Raw genomic sequence first — 21,920 nt, forward strand, 5'->3', positions numbered from 1 at the left:
GATCCTTGTGTCTAGTAAGGAAAATAATAAAAACAAAATTCACTTCCCTGTTGTACGGGGACTGGAGGCCTGTGGTTGGGAGTGTCCTGAAAACCAAAAGAAAGGTTAATGAAGAGTACGGTTTAGAGAGCTGGTTTGGAAAGGAGCACACTTCCAGAACAATGGATTGCAGTACTATTGTTGAGATAAACTGATATGCAATGGTTCAGGTAACCTGAGTTGGGTGTGGTGGTGAGGTCCTCCATCTTGACAGGAAGTGGGGAAGCAGCCATGTTGGTGAGGGAAGCTTTTATTGACTTCCCTGAGTACTGACTTCCTGTAGTCAGGGCAGTACCTGTAGAAGATATTGAAAGGGGGGCCAACTGATTTTAAGTATGTTTCCCTCTGCTTGTTTTAAAGCATAGTTTTAATGCACGTGTTAGATTAATATTTATATATTAATATAAATTATATATATATATATATTTTCATTGATTTGTTTCTTTTTGAATACTTTATTCATTATTGATAACTGTTTGCTGGTTTGTTTCTATATACCCACCTGCAGAATGGTTTATTCTGGGGGAGGGGGAGGTCTGGAAGGGTATAAAGGCTGTTAGTTTTGTTCAGTCAGGATCGTCTTTTTGTGCAGATCAGAGTACAGTTTTGCAGCTCTGTGGTTGGACTCAGTTATTGGAGTCAGTACCTGTGATTAGGTGACTATAAATAGTTATTTTTGGTTTCCACTTTTTCTTTCCTCAAATTGTTTGATATTTTCTTCAATTAGCTTTTTGTTTATTATTGTTCTTAAATAAAAATAATTGGTTTGGCACCAAACTTCTCTGTGACCCTTGTGCGCGTGTGTGTGTGTGTGTGTGTCAGACAAACACACTGAGACACACACACACACTGAGACACAAACACACTGAGACACACACACACACACTGAGACAAACACACACACGGAGACACACACACACACACACACACGTACAATTATGTTATGCTAATTGTTAAATATTCAGATTTAGCGGCCAGTTAAATATTTAACTAAATGTTAAATCTAGCTAAGAGATTTAAGATTTATTTAAATATTTAGCAAAATGTTAAATCTAGTTAAGAGATTTAAGATTTATTTAAATATTTAGCTAACTGTTAAATCTAGTTAAGAGAGATTTAAGATTTATTTAAATATTTAGCTATCAGTGACCTCACACACCTCAGTGATCTCACACACATCAGTGACCTCACACACATCAGTGACCTCACACACCTCAGTGATCTCACACACATCAGTGATCTCACACACCGGTCTCAGCTGTTGGTGTTCTGAGCTGGCATCAGTGTAGATGTTATTTTCTGAGCTGAGCTGAGCTTTCATGGCATCAGAGATCTTGTTTTTTTTTGAGCTGGCATGGCGCAGAGATGTTAGTTTCTAAGCAAATAAATGACTTCATACAGCACAGCTATACAGCTGGCTTATGTAATTTCCTTGCCCAAATTTGGTCTTATTTCCCTAGCATGATCCATGGTGTGAGACAAATCATATTAAAAGTTAACATTAAACATTAAAAGCGTTTCTTCTTCACTTTACCAATGTCAGCAGAAACCCAGATAACAAGAAGTTCCATTTAAGAACAATGATGTGGGTTTTGCTCAATTCTCACAGGCAGCAAAACGCTATACTCATGCATCACAAGGCTGAACGACAAGACTGGTGATTGCAAACTACTGATGTGCACCAGCCATGTACAGCTTGATGTTAAGAGTTCATTAACCCTGCGTTGATTCAGAGCTTACACAGGAAAATCACACAATGTTTAGAGTTTCAATGATTTCTCACTTCCTTCAACATTTAAATGGGAAGCATAAGTAACGGATTGTATAATGAAAAGGAACAAAGGCTGATGAAATAATAAGAGCTCATGCCATTTAACTGGAACAGTGTGTACCCTGCCCCACACACAGTGCGTGCTTATCAGAAAAAAAACTGCGTGTTCCAATTGTATAGTGTGTTATTATGAGTTCCGTGACACTTAACTAAATTTATAGCATGTCACTTTTAACAAAAGTAAGGGATTTTAAAGCAGTTTGAATTGGTTTGATTATGGTTTGTACACAGGCTCAAAACAGCTTATTAAGCAGAAACAAAGGTTTGATCATCCCTCCGAGGTCACAGCTGCACTCTGAGTTATGAAAAGCCACTCACTCCCACATGGGTGTATTTGGGGTCACGTGCCAAACTAAACAGCTACAAGGTCAGGGAAGCAAGAGTTTTAAAATCCTTGCACAGTACTTGAATTTGGTGTTATGTTTGCATCCTATGGTAACATAATATATATATTTTTTATTTCTTAATTGTTTATTTACAGATTACCAGATACTCATTTTTAATTCATCAATAAAAACACCCTGAACTGCAGCGGTGACACTAACACTTTGTTTTAATTAGGGAAGATGTCCAGGAAACACTGTCTAGTGTCTTTAGACCTCCATCCAATTTACCTTTTCCCACTAAGGTTTTAGAGAAGGTGGGAGCTGGCCAACGCAATATATTTCTGGGTGATAACCAAGAAAATGGGTAATTGTATGTAAAATAATGTGATATCTGTATAATGTGAAATAATGTATAATGTGATATCTTATAACAATTGTAAGTCGCCCTGGATAAGGGCGTCTGCTGAGAAATAAATAAATAAATTAATAAATTAATAATAATAATAATAATAATAATAATAATAATAATAATAAAGAACTTAAAGTTTCAATCAGTCTTTAGATCTGGTGACAGTACAGAGACTGCCCTAGTCAAAGTGCTGAATGATTTACTAATGAGCTCAGACTCCGGTCACATATTCATTCTGGTTCTGTTAGATCCAAGTGCAGCATCTGATACTATTGATCATGCTAGTTTAACTGATCACCTTGAAAGTTGGATAGGGCTTTCAGGAACTGTTTTAGACTGGCTGAGGTCATATCTTACGGACAGGTAGAATTTTGTTTCAATAGCAGACTCTGTATCACAATTATCCACTATCTCCTGTGGTGACCCCAGGGCTCCATTCTTGGCCCCTTACTATTCTCCTTATACATGCTACCATTGGGCATGATTATCTGTAAACACCATGTACATCTTCACTGTGATGCTGATGACACACAACTTTACATCTCTGTGAAACCTGGGGATATATCGGTTGTCTCCACCCTAATTGCATGTCTGTCGGAGGTGGAAAGCTGGATGTCCCAACATTTTTTGCAGTTAAATTCAGGTAAAACTGAAGTTGGAGCAGAAATTGGAGTTGGTAAATTCTATAAAAACGAATTTAGGTAAATATAATTCAAATATAAATTCCAAAGCCAGAAACCTGGGATTTGTAATTGATTCTGATTTATGATTTGAGGGTCATATTCACAATACCACTAAAGTGTCCTTTTATTATTTATGTAACATTGCGAAGATTAGGTCTTTTTTATCATTGCCTGATGCTGAGAAGCTAATTCATGCATTTGTTTCATCTAGACTGGATCACTGCAATGCTCTGTTATCTGGGCTACCAAATCATGCCTTATTCTGTTTGCAGCTTGTTCAAAATGCAGCTGCCAGAACAAAGAAGAGAGAGCCCATAACTCCAGTACTGGCTGCACTTCACTGGCTTCCAGTACGTTTTCGAATTGATTTGAAGGTCTTGCTGCTGACTTGCAAGGCGCTCCATGGTCTGGCTCCTGACTATCTAAAGAGCTCCTGTGCCCACATGCACCTGTCCGAGCTCTAAGGTCAGCCGACTCCAGTCTTTTGCTTGTTCCAAAGATTAAGACCAAGAGAACGGTTGAAAGAGCTTTCAGCTATAATAACACACCAAGACTGTGGAATAGATTGCCATGCGACATCAGAGAAGCAGAGTCACTGCATGTTTATAAATCAAGGTTAAAAGCTGATTTTTTTAGATTAGCTTTTGAATCCTGATTTTATGTATAAATCTGTTATTTTAAACTTGTTCACTGTATTTCTGTTTTTAAACCGAGTTGTTGCTTACTTTTCATTAATATTACCAATTTTGCTGTAAAAATGGTGTTTAATTCTGTATTTTGTTGTTTTTTTATTGTATTGTAAAGCACTTTGAGACACTGTGTGAAAGGTGCTATATAAATAAAGAAACTTTAAACGTACATCACTGCTTTCTAGCTATTTTTAGTGGGAAGATGAAGCAGTGATGTGAGTAACTAGACAGGGTTTCTTGGCCATCTTCAATAATAAAAACTTGTAATAGCCATCTTCCCACTAAAACTAGCTAGAAAGCAGTGATTTGTGTAACTACACAATGTTTGCTACATTAGTCAAATATTCTAATACCCATCATGCCAGTAAAAACTAGCAGAAAAGTTGTTTGTGTCTTTTGCCATTTTCCCACTGCAGACTGTATTAACAGTATTTCTCCTAAAAATGTGCATTCAACTGCATATTTCACAATTACAGATGTGTTTAAAGAGGTGTCTATCAAAGCACAGTAAATAAAGCATAGACATTATTGTAGTGGCCTCTAGTGTCAGTGAGAGTAATTGCAGGCACTCACCCCAGTCATCCTGATCATCTTTTCAGTAGGACTCTTGTTGATGCCGCCATGCCGCGTTCATTTCACAAACAAAGGGCCGGCCACACCCGTGCGTCGCACACAACTAAACTTGAATCAGAACAGAAAATAGGAGGCGCTTTTTTACACAGAGAATTGTGAGGGTCTGGAACCAACTCCCCAGTAATGTTGTTGAAGCTGACACCCTGGGATCCTTCAAGAAGCTGCTTGATGAGATTCTGGGATCAATAAGCTACTAACAACCAAACGAGCAAGATGGGCTGAATGGCCTCCTCTCGTTTGTAAACTTCCTTATCTTCTTATGTTCTTATTTCTTATACAATGCTGCCACCGTGTGGACATTTACTAGAACTGTTTTTTATAATATATATATTTGTCAAGTCTCAAGTCACAACGGTCAAGGGTAAAGTCTGGAAACAGCCAAGCCTGATTGACGTGATGAGGAAGATAAGGATGATGATGATGATGATGATGATGATGATGATGATGAGGAGGAGTGTGAGGGAGGAGACCCTCACATTGTCTCAGTATGTATCTGGACATTTACTGCAAATATTTTTAATCTGTTTTTGTATGGTGTTTCTGATCCTTGTGTCTAGTAAGGAAAATAATAAAAACAAAATTCACTTCCCTGTTGTACGGGGACTGGAGGCCTGTGGTTGGGAGTGTCCTGAAAACCAAAAGAAAGGTTAATGAAGAGTACGGTTTAGAGAGCTGGTTTGGAAAGGAGCACACTTCCAGAACAATGGATTGCAGTACTATTGTTGAGATAAACTGATATGCAATGGTTCAGATTTTATGTATAAATCTGTTATTTTAAACTTGTTCACTGTATTTCTGTTTTTAAACCGAGTTGTTGCTTACTTTTCATTAATATTACCAATTTTGCTGTAAAAATGGTGTTTAATTCTGTATTTTGTTGTTTTTTTATTGTATTGTAAAGCACTTTGAGACACTGTGTGAAAGGTGCTATATAAATAAAGAAACTTTAAACGTACATCACTGCTTTCTAGCTATTTTTAGTGGGAAGATGAAGCAGTGATGTGAGTAACTAGACAGGGTTTCTTGGCCATCTTCAATAATAAAAACTTGTAATAGCCATCTTCCCACTAAAACTAGCTAGAAAGCAGTGATTTGTGTAACTACACAATGTTTGCTACATTAGTCAAATATTCTAATACCCATCATGCCAGTAAAAACTAGCAGAAAAGTTGTTTGTGTCTTTTGCCATTTTCCCACTGCAGACTGTATTAACAGTATTTCTCCTAAAAATGTGCATTCAACTGCATATTTCACAATTACAGATGTGTTTAAAGAGGTGTCTATCAAAGCACAGTAAATAAAGCATAGACATTATTGTAGTGGCCTCTAGTGTCAGTGAGAGTAATTGCAGGCACTCACCCCAGTCATCCTGATCATCTTTTCAGTAGGACTCTTGTTGATGCCGCCATGCCGCGTTCATTTCACAAACAAAGGGCCGGCCACACCCGTGCGTCGCACACAACTAAACTTGAATCTAAACTAAATGGAACTCAGATTGTGCTGCGCTTTGTATTATAATAGGATCCAGTCTTACACAATGACATTTTTTTGGTATCATCGTGCATTAATTTCTGATACATATTATTCTTTTAAAATGAACTCTTAAAGGGAAGCTCTGCACCTGCTGTGGAATGCAACTCTGTCACATGACACGTTTGCATTCCGCAGCAAAGCAGCTGTGTGAGCATGGACACCTGTCCCTGCAGAGCAGAGCAGCAAGTGGGAAATGAGAATAAATAGTTCTGTACTGCGATATTAAAAAGTTTAATTTCACTCTTAATTATATAAATTTGTAGAGGGGGGAAACTGGTTTCCATCTTCTTTATGTGGAATGGTTAAAAGTACTGAATTCTAGCTCTAAACTTGCTGACGTTTTGCAATACCCAGGAGCTGTGCACGAGCTGTTACCAGAGGGGAAGATTAACCAGCACCTTGGAAAACAGGAATTCTGTACAGCATCACACACAAATCATGACAAACAAACAATTCATCATTTATTGTACATTAGATCATTAAAAAAAATAAAAAGCATGATAAACTTGAAAATAAATAGTGTAAGTTCAAAATGTTAAATCCTGAAACTCATTTCCACACTGAGTTATCGATTTCTCCTGACTCGTCCATCAGATGAGGTGTGGAATAGTTTCCTTTCTGCATATTCCCACTCCCAGGCACTGACTGCATTGACAGCCTGAGTTAAACTGACAGCAGAGAAGCCTCTTGTGACGTGTCCGCATCATCACCCACTATCTGACACAGAGTGCAAGAGAGTTTTAAATGCATGTTCTTAAGAGTGATCTACAAAACAGTTATTACACAGGGATTCGTAATGCAAGGTTAATATTATTTTCCCCTCATGAGTGAAAAGTCCCATTGAACATGGTTTTTAAAGTTTCTCTCCTGTGAATTCGCTGGTGTTTTTGAAGGACTTGTTTACAACTGAAAATCTTCCCACAGTCAGAGCAGCGATACGGTTTCTCTCCTGTGTGAGTCCACTGGTGGTATTGAAGGCTTTGTTTCACAGTGAAACTCTTCCCACAGTCAGAGCAGCGATACGGTTTCTCTCCTGTGTGAGTCCATTGGTGGTTTTGAAGGCCTTGTTTCACACGGAAACTCTTCCCACAGTCAGAGCAGCAATACGGTTTCTCTCCTGTGTGAGTTCGCTGGTGTGCTTTCAGGTTTCCTGAGCAACTAAAACTCTTCCCACAGTCAGAGCAGCGATACGGTTTCTCTCCTGTGTGAGTTCGCTGGTGGTTTTGAAGGCCTTGTTTCACACTGAAACTCTTCCCACAGTCTGAGCAGCGATACGGTTTCTCTCCTGTGTGAGTTCGCTGGTGGTTTTGAAGGCCTTGTTTCACACTAAAACTCTTCCCACAGTCAGAGCAGCGATACGGTTTCTCTCTTGTATGAATTCGCTGGTGTGAAACAAGGTATCCTGACTGACTGAAACTCTTCCCAAAGTCATAGCAGTGATACGGTTTCTTTCCTGTGTAAGTCCGCTGGGTTTTGTTTAAATGCACGAACAGCGTGATACCTTTCCCACAGTCAGGATATTCTCCACCGCCTGCCCTCACTTTAGCTGCTGGACTGGAACCTGGAAAATATGAACAGGAAAGACAGTAAGAGGGAGTGCTTGTAGGCTTAAATATGAACAGGAAAGACAGAAACAGGGACTGCTTGTAGGCTTAAGGTTGGTTCATACTTCAGACTGACAATTTCTGGTTGGAGTTGAGGGTCTCCGACCCCCTGCGACAGGTTGAATAATGCCATCCACACTCCTGCCACAGGTGTATGAACCAAACCTTAGGGCATGTGCAGGGCTGATTAACACATGATCCCTGACATTCGAACTGAGGCATGCATCTCAAAATCAAAATTGTTCTGACGGGTGTTATGCAGATTTCTGTACCCCATAGAATTCTGCATCCCCCCTGTGCAGATGCAGTTTCTCAGACTGCTGGATGCGGACGCGCACACGCGATATTTCTGTACCCGAGCCCAGGTGTTTTCTCAAGCACTCCTGCAGCTTCAACACATATTGTGAACAAGACAAAACTAGTGATGTGGCAAAATAAAAACCGCACATTTAACTCCACTGATTTTCTAGATATGCAGGACATTCAGCCTCCTGTGTTGCTCATCCATGAAACCCTTGATTTAAAGTAACCTTAGAAAAGATTTTCTTCTTTTAAAACGCGTTTTCATTTTTTTCACATGTACTGTCCAGAATCATCAAGTGTTCATATCCAGCGATCTTTGAAAGAAAATGCAACTGTGTCGGGATGGAATCATCAAGGGTACACAATTCTACAGGGTATAGAAAGCTACCATAGGAAACACCTGAATATACTTGTATGTCAAAACATTGACGATTCTCTGCTCTGGAGAAAAGGGCATTTTCTTTAATGAAGCGCGTCAAACCCAAGGAGTCAAGCATTTTTAATTGTGCTCAATTGTTTAAACTTTGTCAAAAATGGCCAAATATTAACAACAAGAGCGTATCTGCAAATACAGCTACTCAGAGTTTTCTTTCGTTGCCTTCACCAGATGCATCGGAAGGCTTGGCATTTAAATCAGCCAAGCCTTCATTTTCATTACAAGCAGGACGTGCAGACGAGATCGCGACATGTTAATAAGAGACTCCTCTTTATTAAAGCTAGAATGAACAGTACAGTATTTTATGCTGGACACACTCTATTACAGTCGTTCTGCATGTCTGTATTTACATTAAGAGGAGTCGCTTCTGCATTTAAATGAAAACCCCATTTAGTTGTTTCACATGAACGTGTTTCTCAGTGTGATTGAGATACACGAATGGATGAACAGGATCAACTGCATTCTTTAAAGAGAGTAGAATAGCAGAGGTACAACACAGACAACCAGAAGCCCTATTTATAACATATATGCAGTAATTTAGAGAAAGCTATTTATGTTAAAAATGAGTAATAGCACTATCTCAATGTTTGTATTTTAACATTTAAACTATATATTTTCAAAAGTTTAAACTTGATACATGTAATGGAATCTAGCACCCATAATGACATCACACATGTACAATAATATCCCTCTATTTTGACACTGAACATTTCTAATGTTATATACAGTACTTTAGCTCTTCTCCACCTTGGTATAATTGGGTATAGGAGTGCCCGTGTGAAAGGGGCTTATATCTGTATCTTAAGATCACCAGTAGTGAGTCCTATCCTGAACTGGTGTGAGTGGTACAGGAAAAACAAATAGCTAGTAATGTAACCCACATGCTCCCTCCCTCCCTCTCAACCACACTGTGGATATCATGCAATCTAGAATGACAATGTCACAGCTACTGGGAGTCACTCACCTGCTAGACTGCATTCTGAATGTGAGCACCTGTCTCCCTGTCCACCTCCTTGCATGCTGTTGAGAGAGCCTTCCTCTCCAGCGCCTTGCTCTCTCACACAGACTCTCTCCAGCACCACGCTACACTCCCGCAGGCGTACAGGCTCCAGCTCAGGGATGTTTGGTTTGAAGTCCTCGGATTCTTCCTTCCCTGGTTCCATGTGGGCAAACTCTACTTCAGGGGGCTCCTGTTTAATACGGACAGTTTCCAGCACCTCTTCTTGTTTAACAGGAAGGGGTTCTTCTGTCTGGGGGATCTCAAATTCATTGTGCTCAGCTTTAATCTCAGAGACCTCTGGCTGGCTGCTGTCACACTGCATCTCACAGAGCTCCTGTTTAATGAGGAGGGAAGCCAGCCCAAAGAACTCCACTGTAAAGGGGAGAGGTTCAAGTTCAGGGAACTCCTCTTTAATCTGGACAGATTCCATCTCCACACTGTCCATGACAGCACACAGGATTCTGTTTAGAAGTTGCTGAAAAAAAGAAAACATTTATTTATTTATTTAAGGTACTACTAAGGCCATTGAAGGGACCGACAGAATCTGTCCTTAACAGCAGGGCTGGCTTTACTATATACTACACTATATAGCAATCTAGGTAAAGTACCTTGCTCAAGGGTACAGCAGCAGTGTCCCCCCCACCTGGGATTGAACCCACGACCCTCCGGTCTAGAGTCCAGAGCACTAACCATTACTCCACACTGCTGCCCAGTGTAGTGTGAGGTCACGCGAAATCTGGTCTCCCCTGGCAACAGGCTTGCGGTTTTGAACCGGTTGCTAAGAAAAGGACACATTGAAGTTACTTGCGTATTCAAATGGAGCGTGCATTGTTGGATTTCATTTAATTACTCTGATAATAGCTATGTTTCCATCAACAAGAACACATTTCTAGCGAACTTGCAAAATGTGGCATGCATATATATATATATATATATATATATATATATATATATATATACACACACTACCGGTCAAAAGTTTTAGAACACCCCCATTTTTCCAGTTTTTATTGAAATTTAAGCAGTTCAAGTCCAGTGAATAACCTGAAATGGTACAAAGGTAAGCCGTAAACTGCCAGAGGTTAAAAAAAAAAAGTTTAGGTTACGAAAAACTGAAAAATAATGTACATTTCAGAGTTATACAAAAAGGCCTTTTTCAGGGAACAAGCAATGGGTTAACAACTTACAGCTGTTCTGCAGCAATGGAAGTAAATTAAGCCTTGAAAGTTGATGCTAACAATTCCTACAGGTGTCCCAACTTTTGTTGATTACTTACAAACCCTCTGTCTGTATAAAAGCAGTGTTGGAACAGACTGTGTTACTACACCCTCTTAAGCATTATTTGGACAGTATTGTACTGCAGGAAGTAGTATATTGCTCTCATAATGGCGAGAAAAAGGCAATTAACAAAGGAAGACAGACAGACCATTATAACCCTTAAAAGTGTAGGTCTTTCCTTTAGAGAAATTGCAAAGAAAGCCAAGGTGTCAGTGAGTACAGTTTTCTACACCATCAAAAGGCACTTGGAAACTGGAGGAAACTCTGACAGGAAGAGGTCTGGCAGACCCAAACCCACAACAGAATCAGAAGACAAGTTTCTGAGAGTCAACAGCTTGCGTGATAGGCGGCTCACAGGACAACAGCTTCAAGCACAGCTTAACACTGGTCGAAGTAAGCAAGTCTCAGTTTCAACTGTGAAGAGAAGACTTCGAGCTGCAGGTTTGACAGGTCGAGTGGCAGTAAGAAAGCCATTGCTAAGATGGCAAAATAAGAAAAAGAGGCTTGCCTGGGCCATGAAGCACCGCCAGTGGACTACTGAAGACTGGAAGAAGGTCTTATGGACCGATGAATCAAAATTTGAAATCTTCGGTTCATCACGCAGGGTTTTTGTACGCCGTTGAGTAGGCGAAAGGATGGTTCCTCGGTGTGTGACACCAACTGTCAAACATGGAGGAGGAAGCGTGATGGTCTGGGGCTCTTTTGCTGGATCCAGAGTCGGCGACTTGCACAGAGTGAGTGGCACCCTGAACCAAAACTGCTACCACAGCATTTTACAGCGCCATGCAATACCCTCTGGTATATGCCTAGTTGGTCAGGGGTTCATCCTACAGCAAGATAATGACCCAAAACATACCTCCAGGCTATGTCAGAACTACCTTAAAAGAAAAGAACAAGACAGTAGGCTTCAAATCATGGAATGGCCAGCAGAGTCTCCAGACTTAAACCCCATCGAGCTGGTTTGGGATGAACTGGACAGAAGGGTGAAAGCAAAGCAACCTACAAGTGCAACACATTTGTGGAAACATCTGCAACAGTGTTGGGAAGAACTTTCCAAACAATATTTGATTTCCATTGTAGAAAGAATGCCACAAGTGTGTTCGGCTGTTATATCTGCAAAAGGTGGCTACTTTGATGAGTCAAAAATTTAGATTAAATTTTGTTAAACAAAATGATTCCATGATTTCTTTTTTATCTCCAATTGTTTATTTGTTCTATGCTTTAATTTCAGAGTACATTGAGACATTAAACTGCGTAAATTTGAATAAAAACTGGAAAAATTGAGGTGTTCTAAAACTTTTGACCGGTAGTGTATATATATGCGAATCTTATCGTACAAAAACAGGTTTCCATTAAAATGGATTCTAGCAAACAAACAGCTCTACGTAACGACACCATGAGCTGAAAAAAATGGTTATCACTCAAATTTTCTTGATCCGAACAACAAAAACTAAAACGTGCACTGCATCTCCATCTATTTCTTGTATAACGTATTGCTGGACTGAAAATGGACCAAGAAGGAATAATAGATACAGTATATCTCCTCAAAATTAAAAAGAATTACCATTGTGCAACTTTTCACATTTTTTGAAGCTGTACTGTTTCCCTCATATGCAATTTTAAGTAATAATAATAATAATAATAATAATAATAATAATAATAATAATAATAATAATAATAAATCAGACAGAATGACAGTTAGCCTCCGGAGATAGCTGCAACGAAACCTAAAAGATGATATTTCAATCCTGCTTGGGAAAATGAATATTTTATTTTTGAACAATCAAGGGTGGAATTAATCTGCAGTGGCCAGAGCATTGCCAAGAAATGGTGTACAAAATATTAAAACACGTCTGCAGCAAAAAATATGTTTGTAAGAAAAGCGATAGAAAACAAGAGGCACTGGAACCATGTTTAAAGCAGGGCTGCTGAGAGCTCCTCTAGTTCCAGTGTCCTTGCAGTAATGCAGTGGCACTGGAACCATGTTTAAAGCAGAGGTGCTGAGAGCTCCTCTAGTTCCAGTGTCCTTGCAGTAATGCAGTGGCACTGGAACCATGTTTAAAGCAGGGGTGCTGAAAGCTCCTCTAGTTCCAGTGCCCTTGCAGTAATGCAGTGGCACTGGAACCATGTTTAAAGCAGGGTTGCTGAGAGCTCCTCTAGTTCCAGTGTCCTTGCAGTAATGCAGTGGCACTGGAACCATGTTTAAAGCGGGGCTGCTGAAAGCTCCTCTAGTTCCAGTGTCCTTGCAGTAATGCAGTGGCACTGGAACCATGTTTAAAGCGGGGCTGCTGAAAGCTCCTCTAGTTCCAGTGTCCTTGCAGTAATGCAGTGGCACTGGAACCATGTTTAAAGCGGGGGTTCTGAAAGCTCCTCTAGTTCCAGTGTCCTTGCAGTAATGCAGTGGCACTGGAACCATGTTTAAAGCGGGGGTTCTGAAAGCTCCTCTAGTTCCAGTGTCCTTGCAGTAATGCAGTGGCACTGGAACCATGTTTAAAGCAGGGGTGCTGAGAGCTCCTCTAGTTCCAGTGTCCTTGCTGTAATGCGATCACAGCATTATGAGGTATGTTTATTTGATATTGGGATATAATGAAATATATGTAATACTAACGGACAAAATATACGATCTTGTCCTAGTGAGGTCAGTATTTTGTAAGGTGTCTGTTGTGCAACATGACTGTGCCGACCCCTGCATATAAGTGCCATTTAAGATAAATTACTGCAATTATACCTGTGCCCAGCAATGTACAGAATTAACCAATGTTGCATCATAGTCGAATATAATGTTACGTTAACATATTGAATTACATACTGCAGTTTAACACAATTAAGCAGGTTGGTGATTCCCAGTCCTTACATAAAATATGCCTTTACCATTAACAGAATGCATTGCGCTACATTTATTATTTACTGAGCTAATATGAAGCATCATCATTTATAACATATTTAAAAGTACAACAATTGCAAACAGCATCCATCTACCTGTAATTTTAGGCAACTTAAACTGAACAGAAGTCTCCATAGCTTAGCCATGTAGCTGTCACTCGCTGAAGCTACATGGCTAAGTTTGTTTAATCCCCGTACAAAGTTATACTAATCTTATACATGGTTTTAATTGCGAGTATATTTAAATGAAAGATGTTAAACGTTTATATACGAACATTGAAACTGTACATAATTCATATTGTATTTTATAACAAACTATTGAAAATGTGTTTTTTCTTAAACATGTACCAGTATGTACGTTTTCTTAAAAGGATAAAGGAATCTTGTTCAAATCACGTCAGTGTGCTCGCTCACCGGTGATGCACAGTAGAGGTCACAGATTCCAAGTACCTGGCACATCATAAATGATATCTTTCTAATTCCTGTGACTGAAGGTAGAAGAATACTCTGTGGTTGCAAAATACCGACAGCATGTAGCCTGCTGGGGTCACGTGACTGCAACCTCTCACTTGGATTGTTTACATCACGTGGATATGTTCGTAGTCCCCCAGCATTTGAATAATGCTGAAGACAAAGTTGAATGTACAGATCAGGACTAAACAGTGCATTTTTCTAAATACAACAGTGGAAATCGCTTAAGTAACTAATGTATGTCAAAGAAAATATTATAGGAAGGTTGGTGTTTCTGATGCGTTTCACTTAAAAACCTGACATCAGGGAATCCAGGCTTGTTAATTTCTGCCACCCGGACACAGATGCTAATTCCTGGACTGTCCGGGTCAAACCTGGACCGGTGGCAGCCCCAACTCAGGGAGACGGTGTTGAATTCTCAAATGCTCTGCAACCCCCGTAAACAACAACACACATTCTCCCCATTCACTGACACCGTGACCCGTCCCGTTCCCCTTCCAATACAAACTGAACAACAAGTCCTGCACACATTCTCCCCATTCACTAACACCGTGACCCGCCCCGTTCCCCTTCCAATACAAACTGAACAACAAGTCCTGCAACACATTCTCCCCATTCACTAACACCGTGACCCGTCCCGTTCCCCTTCCAATACAAACTGAACAACAAGCCCCGCACACATTCTCCCCATTCACTAACACCGTGACCCGTCCCGTTCCCCTTCCAATACAAACTGAACAACAAGCCCCGCACACATTCTCCCCATTCACTAACACCGTGACCCGTCCCGTTCCCCTTCCAATACAAACTGAACAACAAGCCCCGCACACATTCTCCCCATTCACTAACACCGTGACCCGTCCCGTTCCCCTTCCAATACAAACTGAACAACAAGCCCCGCACACATTCTCCCCATTCACTAACACCGTGACCCGTCCCGTTCCCCTTCCAATACAAACTGAACAACAAGCCCCGCACACATTCTCCCCATTCACTAACACCGTGACCCGTCCCGTTCCCCTTCCAATACAAACTGAACAACAAGCCCCGCACACATTCTCCCCATTCACTAACACCGTGACCCGTCCCGTTCCCCTTCCAATACAAACTGAACAACAAGCCCCGCACACATTCTCCCCATTCACTAACACCGTGACCCGTCCCGTTCCCCTTCCAATACAAACTGAACAACAAGCCCCGCACACATTCTCCCCATTCACTAACACCGTGACCCGTCCCGTTCCCCTTCCAATACAAACTGAACAACAAGCCCCGCACACATTCTCCCCATTCACTAACACCGTGACCCGTCCCGTTCCCCTTCCAATACAAACTGAACAACAAGTCCCGCACACATTCTCCCCATTCACTAACACCGTGACCCGCCCCGTTCCCCTTCCAATACAAACTGAACAACAAGTCCCGCACACATTCTCCCCATTCACTAACACCGTGACCCGCCCCGTTCCCCTTCCAATACAAACTGAACAACAAGTCCTGCAACAAAGCAATTGTCCAGGTCGTTACAATATATTTATAAGAAACTATATAAAAAGCATGACAACCTTTATGTACAAAAATCTTCACTAATATACAATTGAACAAGAACTGTTGAATATTTAATTTCATACAGTACTAAAATGTCATTGTTTATATGATAGTAATGTAAACACAAATTACACACACGTCTATGTATTCATTTATTTCAATATTTATATTAATATTTATTTATGTTTCACTTTTACCAAGTATATAGGCTATCCTTCAGCATAGCTAATTCTTAGAAACGATGTTTCTTTTTTGTCCAACGGGGACCACAAATAGCGTTACTCTCAACCAGCACAGACAGAGGAAACCGTACTTCCTTGTGCCAATAGGGACCACAATGAGTGTTACACTCACAGGAAACCAACCATTTTCAGAGCTCCAGCTCAGAATCTCAGAATGAGGATGATGAAGATGAAGGATGATTCGAAATATAACAGTCTGGAGAATTTTCAGCTGGCTGACTAATCTTTCAAAATCCTGTTTGTCTCAACTAATCATCGTGTAGCGCTGACAGTTAACACAACACGCTTGTAAGCTGAAGGTTGTAGGTTCAAAAAGATTTTTTAGAGGCAAACGTTCCATTTTAGAACAGAAATAAATCAATTTGTTTGCCTATGCAGCGGTGTGGAGTAGTGGTTAAGGCTCTGGACTTTTGACCGGAGTGGGTTCAATCCCAGGTGGGGGACACTGCTGCTGTACCCTTGAGCAAGGTACTTTACCTAGATTGCTCCAGTAAAAACCCAACTGTATAAATGGGTAATTGTATGTAAAAATAACGTGATATCTTGTAACAATTGTAAGTCACCCTGAATAAGGGCGTCAGCTAAGAAATAATAATAATAATAATAATAATAATAATAATAATAATAGGGCGGCAAAAATCGTTGCGCGGCCCTGCCCATCCACTCAACTGAACCGCAGTTAAACTACAGTAGTTCCCGTATTTGAAAGAGATGAGCACCAATTCATTACAAATTCAGACAACCAGGTATTATTGTAAAGCAATAGTATATGCAAGACACTATACGTATAGCTGTTTATATTAAATAGATATTTTCATAACCAGTTTCATACACACATGATTAAAACACCGTCATTATTAACTCTGTGTAACACTCCCCCCTCTCCTATACTGAATGGTTCGGTTGAGAATCAGCTCGTCTCACTGCCCTATTGTAGCCGCTTAAGAAATAAAACACTAATTAAACAGAAGAGTCGTGCAGGACATGCAAAGGATCAGCAGCATATTTCAGGAAAGCAAACGCAACCTACAGAGCAGAGCATCTCCGTGTGTTTCCATCAAACTGAATCAACCCACAGCAAGGCACAGGAAGAGGGGCTGTGCATAATAATGAACACCGCGCGCTCACTGTATTGCAGAAGAGCTCCCTTTCAAAGAGTCGCCAGTGCTGGAGTTACACAAACTGAACGGAGTGAACGCCACGTATGCAAACGACAATGCGCTGACTGCTCTGACACACTCAGTTACAATTAGACAGTATGAGGAGAGTATGAAGCTGATTTAGAAGATGAAAAAAGAGGGACACACTTACTTCAGGTATTGTCAGTGGGATGTGCAGCACGGCTCTGACCGTCTCGGTTCTTCTCTCCAGGGTAAAGAGGCAGTTCAAACTGACAGCGACGGGTAATCTGTGTGACTAGACTAGTCCTCACTGCAGATTTAAACCCCTCTCTCAGTTCCAGGTACAAGACCACGCCCCAACACGTCATCCCCTCCCCGGGTGTCAGCTGCGCGGTGTTATAGCCTCTCTTATTTCTCTTCCAGAGGGAGTCGTTAGCGGTTTTCTCTAGTGGTGGGGAAAGTGAAGCTTCTTGAACCACTGAACCCTCTGAACCATTTGCTTCATAAAAGATTCACTGAGCCGAATCACTTGAAGCGCTTCGTGCTCCATAGTGACATCTCTTGGTAGAGCCGCGTCATTTAACATACTGGAACTTGAACACACGAGTTACACACAGGCTGCTATTGCCTGGAACTTGGCATTTAGAAATTATGATCTGTAGCCTAATGTACATGACCTCAGATGTACTCGGCTAGGAAATTAGTGTTGAAACAAGTAAGATATTTGATATTTCATTTGTTAGCTAGTTTCCCGGTGGCGCAACAAGTTAGTAAATCGTGTAATTAGAAATGCTTGTGAAGCTCAGGATCAAATCCCTACTCCTGTGAGGAAGTGTGCGTGTACAGAACTAGTTTTAGATTATAATAATAATTACATTTTCCAAAATGCAAAACTAAAAGAATCATATTTTATGATATTTTTTAAATAAACTAATTGAAAAAAAAGATAAATAAATAATACATGCTTCCTTCCAGGAGTAATCTAGGCTATATTTCAACAAAGCATTGTATTGATTCTGGTTCAGTCAGATCACGTGATGTGTTGCTTCATGCGGAACACTGTTTGCTTCAGATGGTTCGAGGCGGGTTACGTCATTTGTTTGCTTCACATGAAGCAGTGGTCATTTGAATCACCTGAAGTAGTGAATCACTGAATCATGTGACTGATCCGAAGTCTCAATGAGCTCCTGTGAGCGATGTGAAGCCTCATGAGCAATGAACCTCGTGAATGATTAGAAGCTCCGCACTAACGTAGTTGAATCAGTTGAAGCCCCTCTCCAAAACGCATAGGCATTCTAGTATTAGGCATAGCATTAATGGGTCATTAGTTCAGTGTCTCATCGGTGTCTATCGGATGGCTAGATTATTACAGATTATTTTTAAGCATACAGCATACTTGAAGTGTAACCCCAAGTCAATTAAAACCTATTGAACATTTAAAAAAAGAAAAGTGTTTTTAAAGAGCATAATATATAGAAACACAACATCATAATAATGTTGATTTTATTACAGTGTTTTAAATGATACCAGCAGAATAAAACTAGTGAAGGAAACACAGATACACTTCATTGAACGTATATTTAAACATTATTTCAAACACATTAAGGAGAAACCAGTTCAAACACAAATGTGGCTTTTTGTTAAAGATTCTGAATTTAATATTTTAATCAGTTCATAAAAGTGACCAGTAGATGGCAGAATTTTTACTTTTATTTTTTTCAATGCAGTCCAGCAATCCAGTTTATTCTTGGACATTAATAACACGCTATTAGATTTCTGTGGTGTAATTTATGTTTCCTTTTCTAATATGGTCCTTGTTAGTGTAAGTGACATTTCCTTGTTCATTTGTATCAGTCTGAACCTCTTCTATACATTTCAGCTTCAGCCCTTGGGTTCCAATACAACGAAACACTAAAGTTAACAAACCAGGATTATTATTGTTACATGTTACTGTTTGTACCACTTGACCCTCATTTGATTAAAAATAAAATACATATTTTAGTAATCAATCTCCAGAAGTGTGCTTCTAAATGTGTTTCCAAAAGCTGTCCACATGAAGCACCTCGTCCACATGAAGCACCTCAAAGCTGCTCCACATGAAGCACCTCTGCAGTGGTGTCATTTTCTGTGACCTTAATGTTTTAAAGTAATGCTGGATTTTGTTTGTTGTTTTTCCCATTTCCGCATGCATGACATCCCTGTACAGTGCAAACCTGTCTGAGGATCCATTGCTCCTGATCCAATCTAAATAAATCTGCATGCTGTTTGGATTAATAGACTTCTCTTCTCCTAGACAGGCAGCACAAATAGTGGAGCCCAGCAGTAAAGCAATAAAGAACAAAACACTTCACAACAGTTCAGTGTAAAATCAATGCAGAGTTTATTAGTGGCTTCTGAATAGTGAAATGTGTAAAGATGTTCTCTTTTAATAGCATCATCTTCACTTCACACTGTCTTATAGGATGCAATTGATACACAATATATAAAGCTTTAAACATTCTATTTTAATGGCAGTGATGATGTATATGTACAGCTCGGACAAAAGTTTAGCATCACCTAGAATTTTCTGTATAATAAAAAAACAAAACAAACAACAAAACTAAAAATAAAACTATATGAACATAATTCCAGACTTTTATTTAACATTGTGTAATCAAAGAAACAACAAAATGATTTCACAAAAACAGGTCTACCTGAAGCCATAATAGTAGTACAGTAGCATGTCACATTGTTTTCAATTGTTGTCAGTTTTTCATGCAGTATATGGAAAACTACAAAGCAGTATTTAATTCAATATGTTAATGTAACATTCAGCAGGTTTCATTCAACATTATGAAGCAAAATTTGTTCATTCTATAGGGTGATGCCAATTTTCTGGTCATAGCTGTAGTTATTTCTAATAGCCCTAGCTGTGCTTTTTTGAGTGATCAATTATTATTTTTATTTACTTCTCCCCAGTTTGAAATGTCCAATTATGTTTTTTCCCCTGACCGCAGCGAGTCCCCACAGTTCTGAGAGAGTGTGAGCGTCCTTGAATCTCACAAGCCTGAAGCCAGAATCACTTTTACACTGAACAATCCAGAGCAGAGGCCGGGGTCGGTGTCTGGCCAGTAGGGTTCACTTTGACCACTCTGAATGTGTCCGTGTCTGGACAGTAGGGTTTGCTTTGACCACTCTGAATGTGTCTGTGTCTGGACAGTAGGGTTTGCTTTGACCACTCTGAATGTGTCCGTGTCTGGACAGTAGGGTTTGCTTTGACCACTCTGAATGTGTCCGTGTCTGGACAGTAGGGTTTGCTTTGACCACTCTGAATGTGCTTGGTGTCTGGCCAGTAGGGTTCACTCTCATCCACTCTGAATATGCTCGGTGTCTGGCCAGTAGGGTTCACTTTGACCACTCTGAATGTGTCCGTGTCTGGACAGTAGGGTTTGCTTTGACCACTCTGAATGTGTCCGTGTCTGGCCAGTAGGGTTCACTTTGACCACTCAGAATGTGTCCGTGTCTGGACAGTAGGGTTTACTTTGACCACTCTGAATGTGCTTGGTGTCTGGCCAGTAGGGTTCGCTCTCATCCACTCTGAATATGCTCGGTGTCTGGCCAGTAGGGTTCACTTTGACCACTCTGAATGTGCTCTGTGTCTGGCCAGTAGGGTTCACTTTGACCACTCTGAATGTGCTCTGTGTCTGGCCAGTAGGGTTCGCTCTCATCCACTCTGAATGTGCTCTGTGTCTGGCCAGTAGGGGTCGCTGTTGTGCAATGAGAATAAGTTCCCATCCCCACCCTGGAAGCATCAGAGCCAATGCGATTGGAGTTAATTAATACTCCTTTTTGAATATACAGAATGACACCTCCATTAGATGCTTAATATTGAAATATAAAACTAGGGTTTTAGTCCTTCAAAAATGTCACATTTCTTATCAAATTATATTTATAATTCCATTATTCAATTCTATAAATGAATAAAAAAAACATGAACAAAATAGTAAAGAAATATGAGGCTGTATATTTATATATGCTTTCCAGATTCAATATCAGGATACATTATATATATATATATATATATATATATATATATATATATATATATATATATATATATAGTCACCTCCAAAATTATTGGCACCCTTGATAAAAAATAAGCAAAAAAGGCTGTATAAAATAAACAACACAGGTAATGAGCTGTATTTTATGCTCAAATATATGGGAAAACCATATTCTTTTATTGTAATACAATTGCTCGGAGAAAAAGTTTTTTTATTAAGTAATAAAAGTAAAGTAATAAAATGTTTTCTCAAAAATATAGGTGTCAGAATTATTGGCACCCCTAAAGATTCTTATAAATAAAATCAAACAAAAAATTAAATCTGCATTAACATTCTACTTCTTTAAGTTCATCTCAGTCTTAAGGAACTGTATTGTGGCCTTCCATGGCTTCCTGTTTCACTGGGGTATAAAAATGAGGTAACACGCATATGAAATCCATTTGTCATCCATTGCCATAGGGAAAGGCAAAGAACTCACAAATGAAAAGAGACAAATGGTTGTTGACCTTCATAAATCAGGCAATGGGTACAAAACAATAGCTAAAAAACTAAATATACCACTTACCACTATTAGGGCAATAATTAAGAAGTTCAAAACCACTGGAACACTGGTAAACTTGCCTGGTAGAGGACACAAGTGTATCTTGCCCCCATGCACAGTGAGGCAGATGGTTCGGGAGGCAAAGGGAAGTCCAAGGGCCACAGTTGGAGAATTACAGAACTTAGTTGCATCTTGGGGTCACCAAGACCGTCTCCAAATCTACAATTAGACGCCACCTCCATGCCAATAGTCTACTTGGAAGGGTTGCCAGAAAAAAGCCTTTTTTGGGAGCAACCAACAAACGTTA

The 21,920-nt window shown here is 39.9% G+C and overlaps 1 protein-coding gene across 2 annotated transcripts; it reads right to left on the reverse strand.

The window, feature by feature from the left end:
- Positions 1-6,591: 6,591 nt before the first annotated feature.
- On the reverse strand, positions 6,592-17,410 carry LOC131709384 (zinc finger protein OZF-like). Of its 2 annotated transcripts, none has more exons than XM_059011901.1 (3): positions 17,220-17,410; positions 9,451-9,961; positions 6,592-7,704 (listed from the first exon to the last, which is right to left on the reverse strand). In XM_059011901.1, the coding sequence occupies exons 2-3, from the start codon at positions 9,929-9,931 to the stop codon at positions 6,965-6,967; spliced, it is 1,221 nt and encodes a 406-aa protein (XP_058867884.1). In that variant the 5' UTR covers positions 9,932-9,961; positions 17,220-17,410; the 3' UTR covers positions 6,592-6,964. The 2 variants fall into 2 exon arrangements, with proteins under 2 accessions (XP_058867884.1, XP_058867883.1); XM_059011900.1 differs by lacking the exon at positions 17,220-17,410 and adding an exon at positions 16,939-16,965.
- Positions 17,411-21,920: the final 4,510 nt, after the last annotated feature.

This window comes from Acipenser ruthenus, chromosome 43 (assembly GCF_902713425.1).
Source record: "Acipenser ruthenus chromosome 43, fAciRut3.2 maternal haplotype, whole genome shotgun sequence".
NCBI classification, from domain to species: domain Eukaryota; kingdom Metazoa; phylum Chordata; class Actinopteri; order Acipenseriformes; family Acipenseridae; genus Acipenser; species Acipenser ruthenus.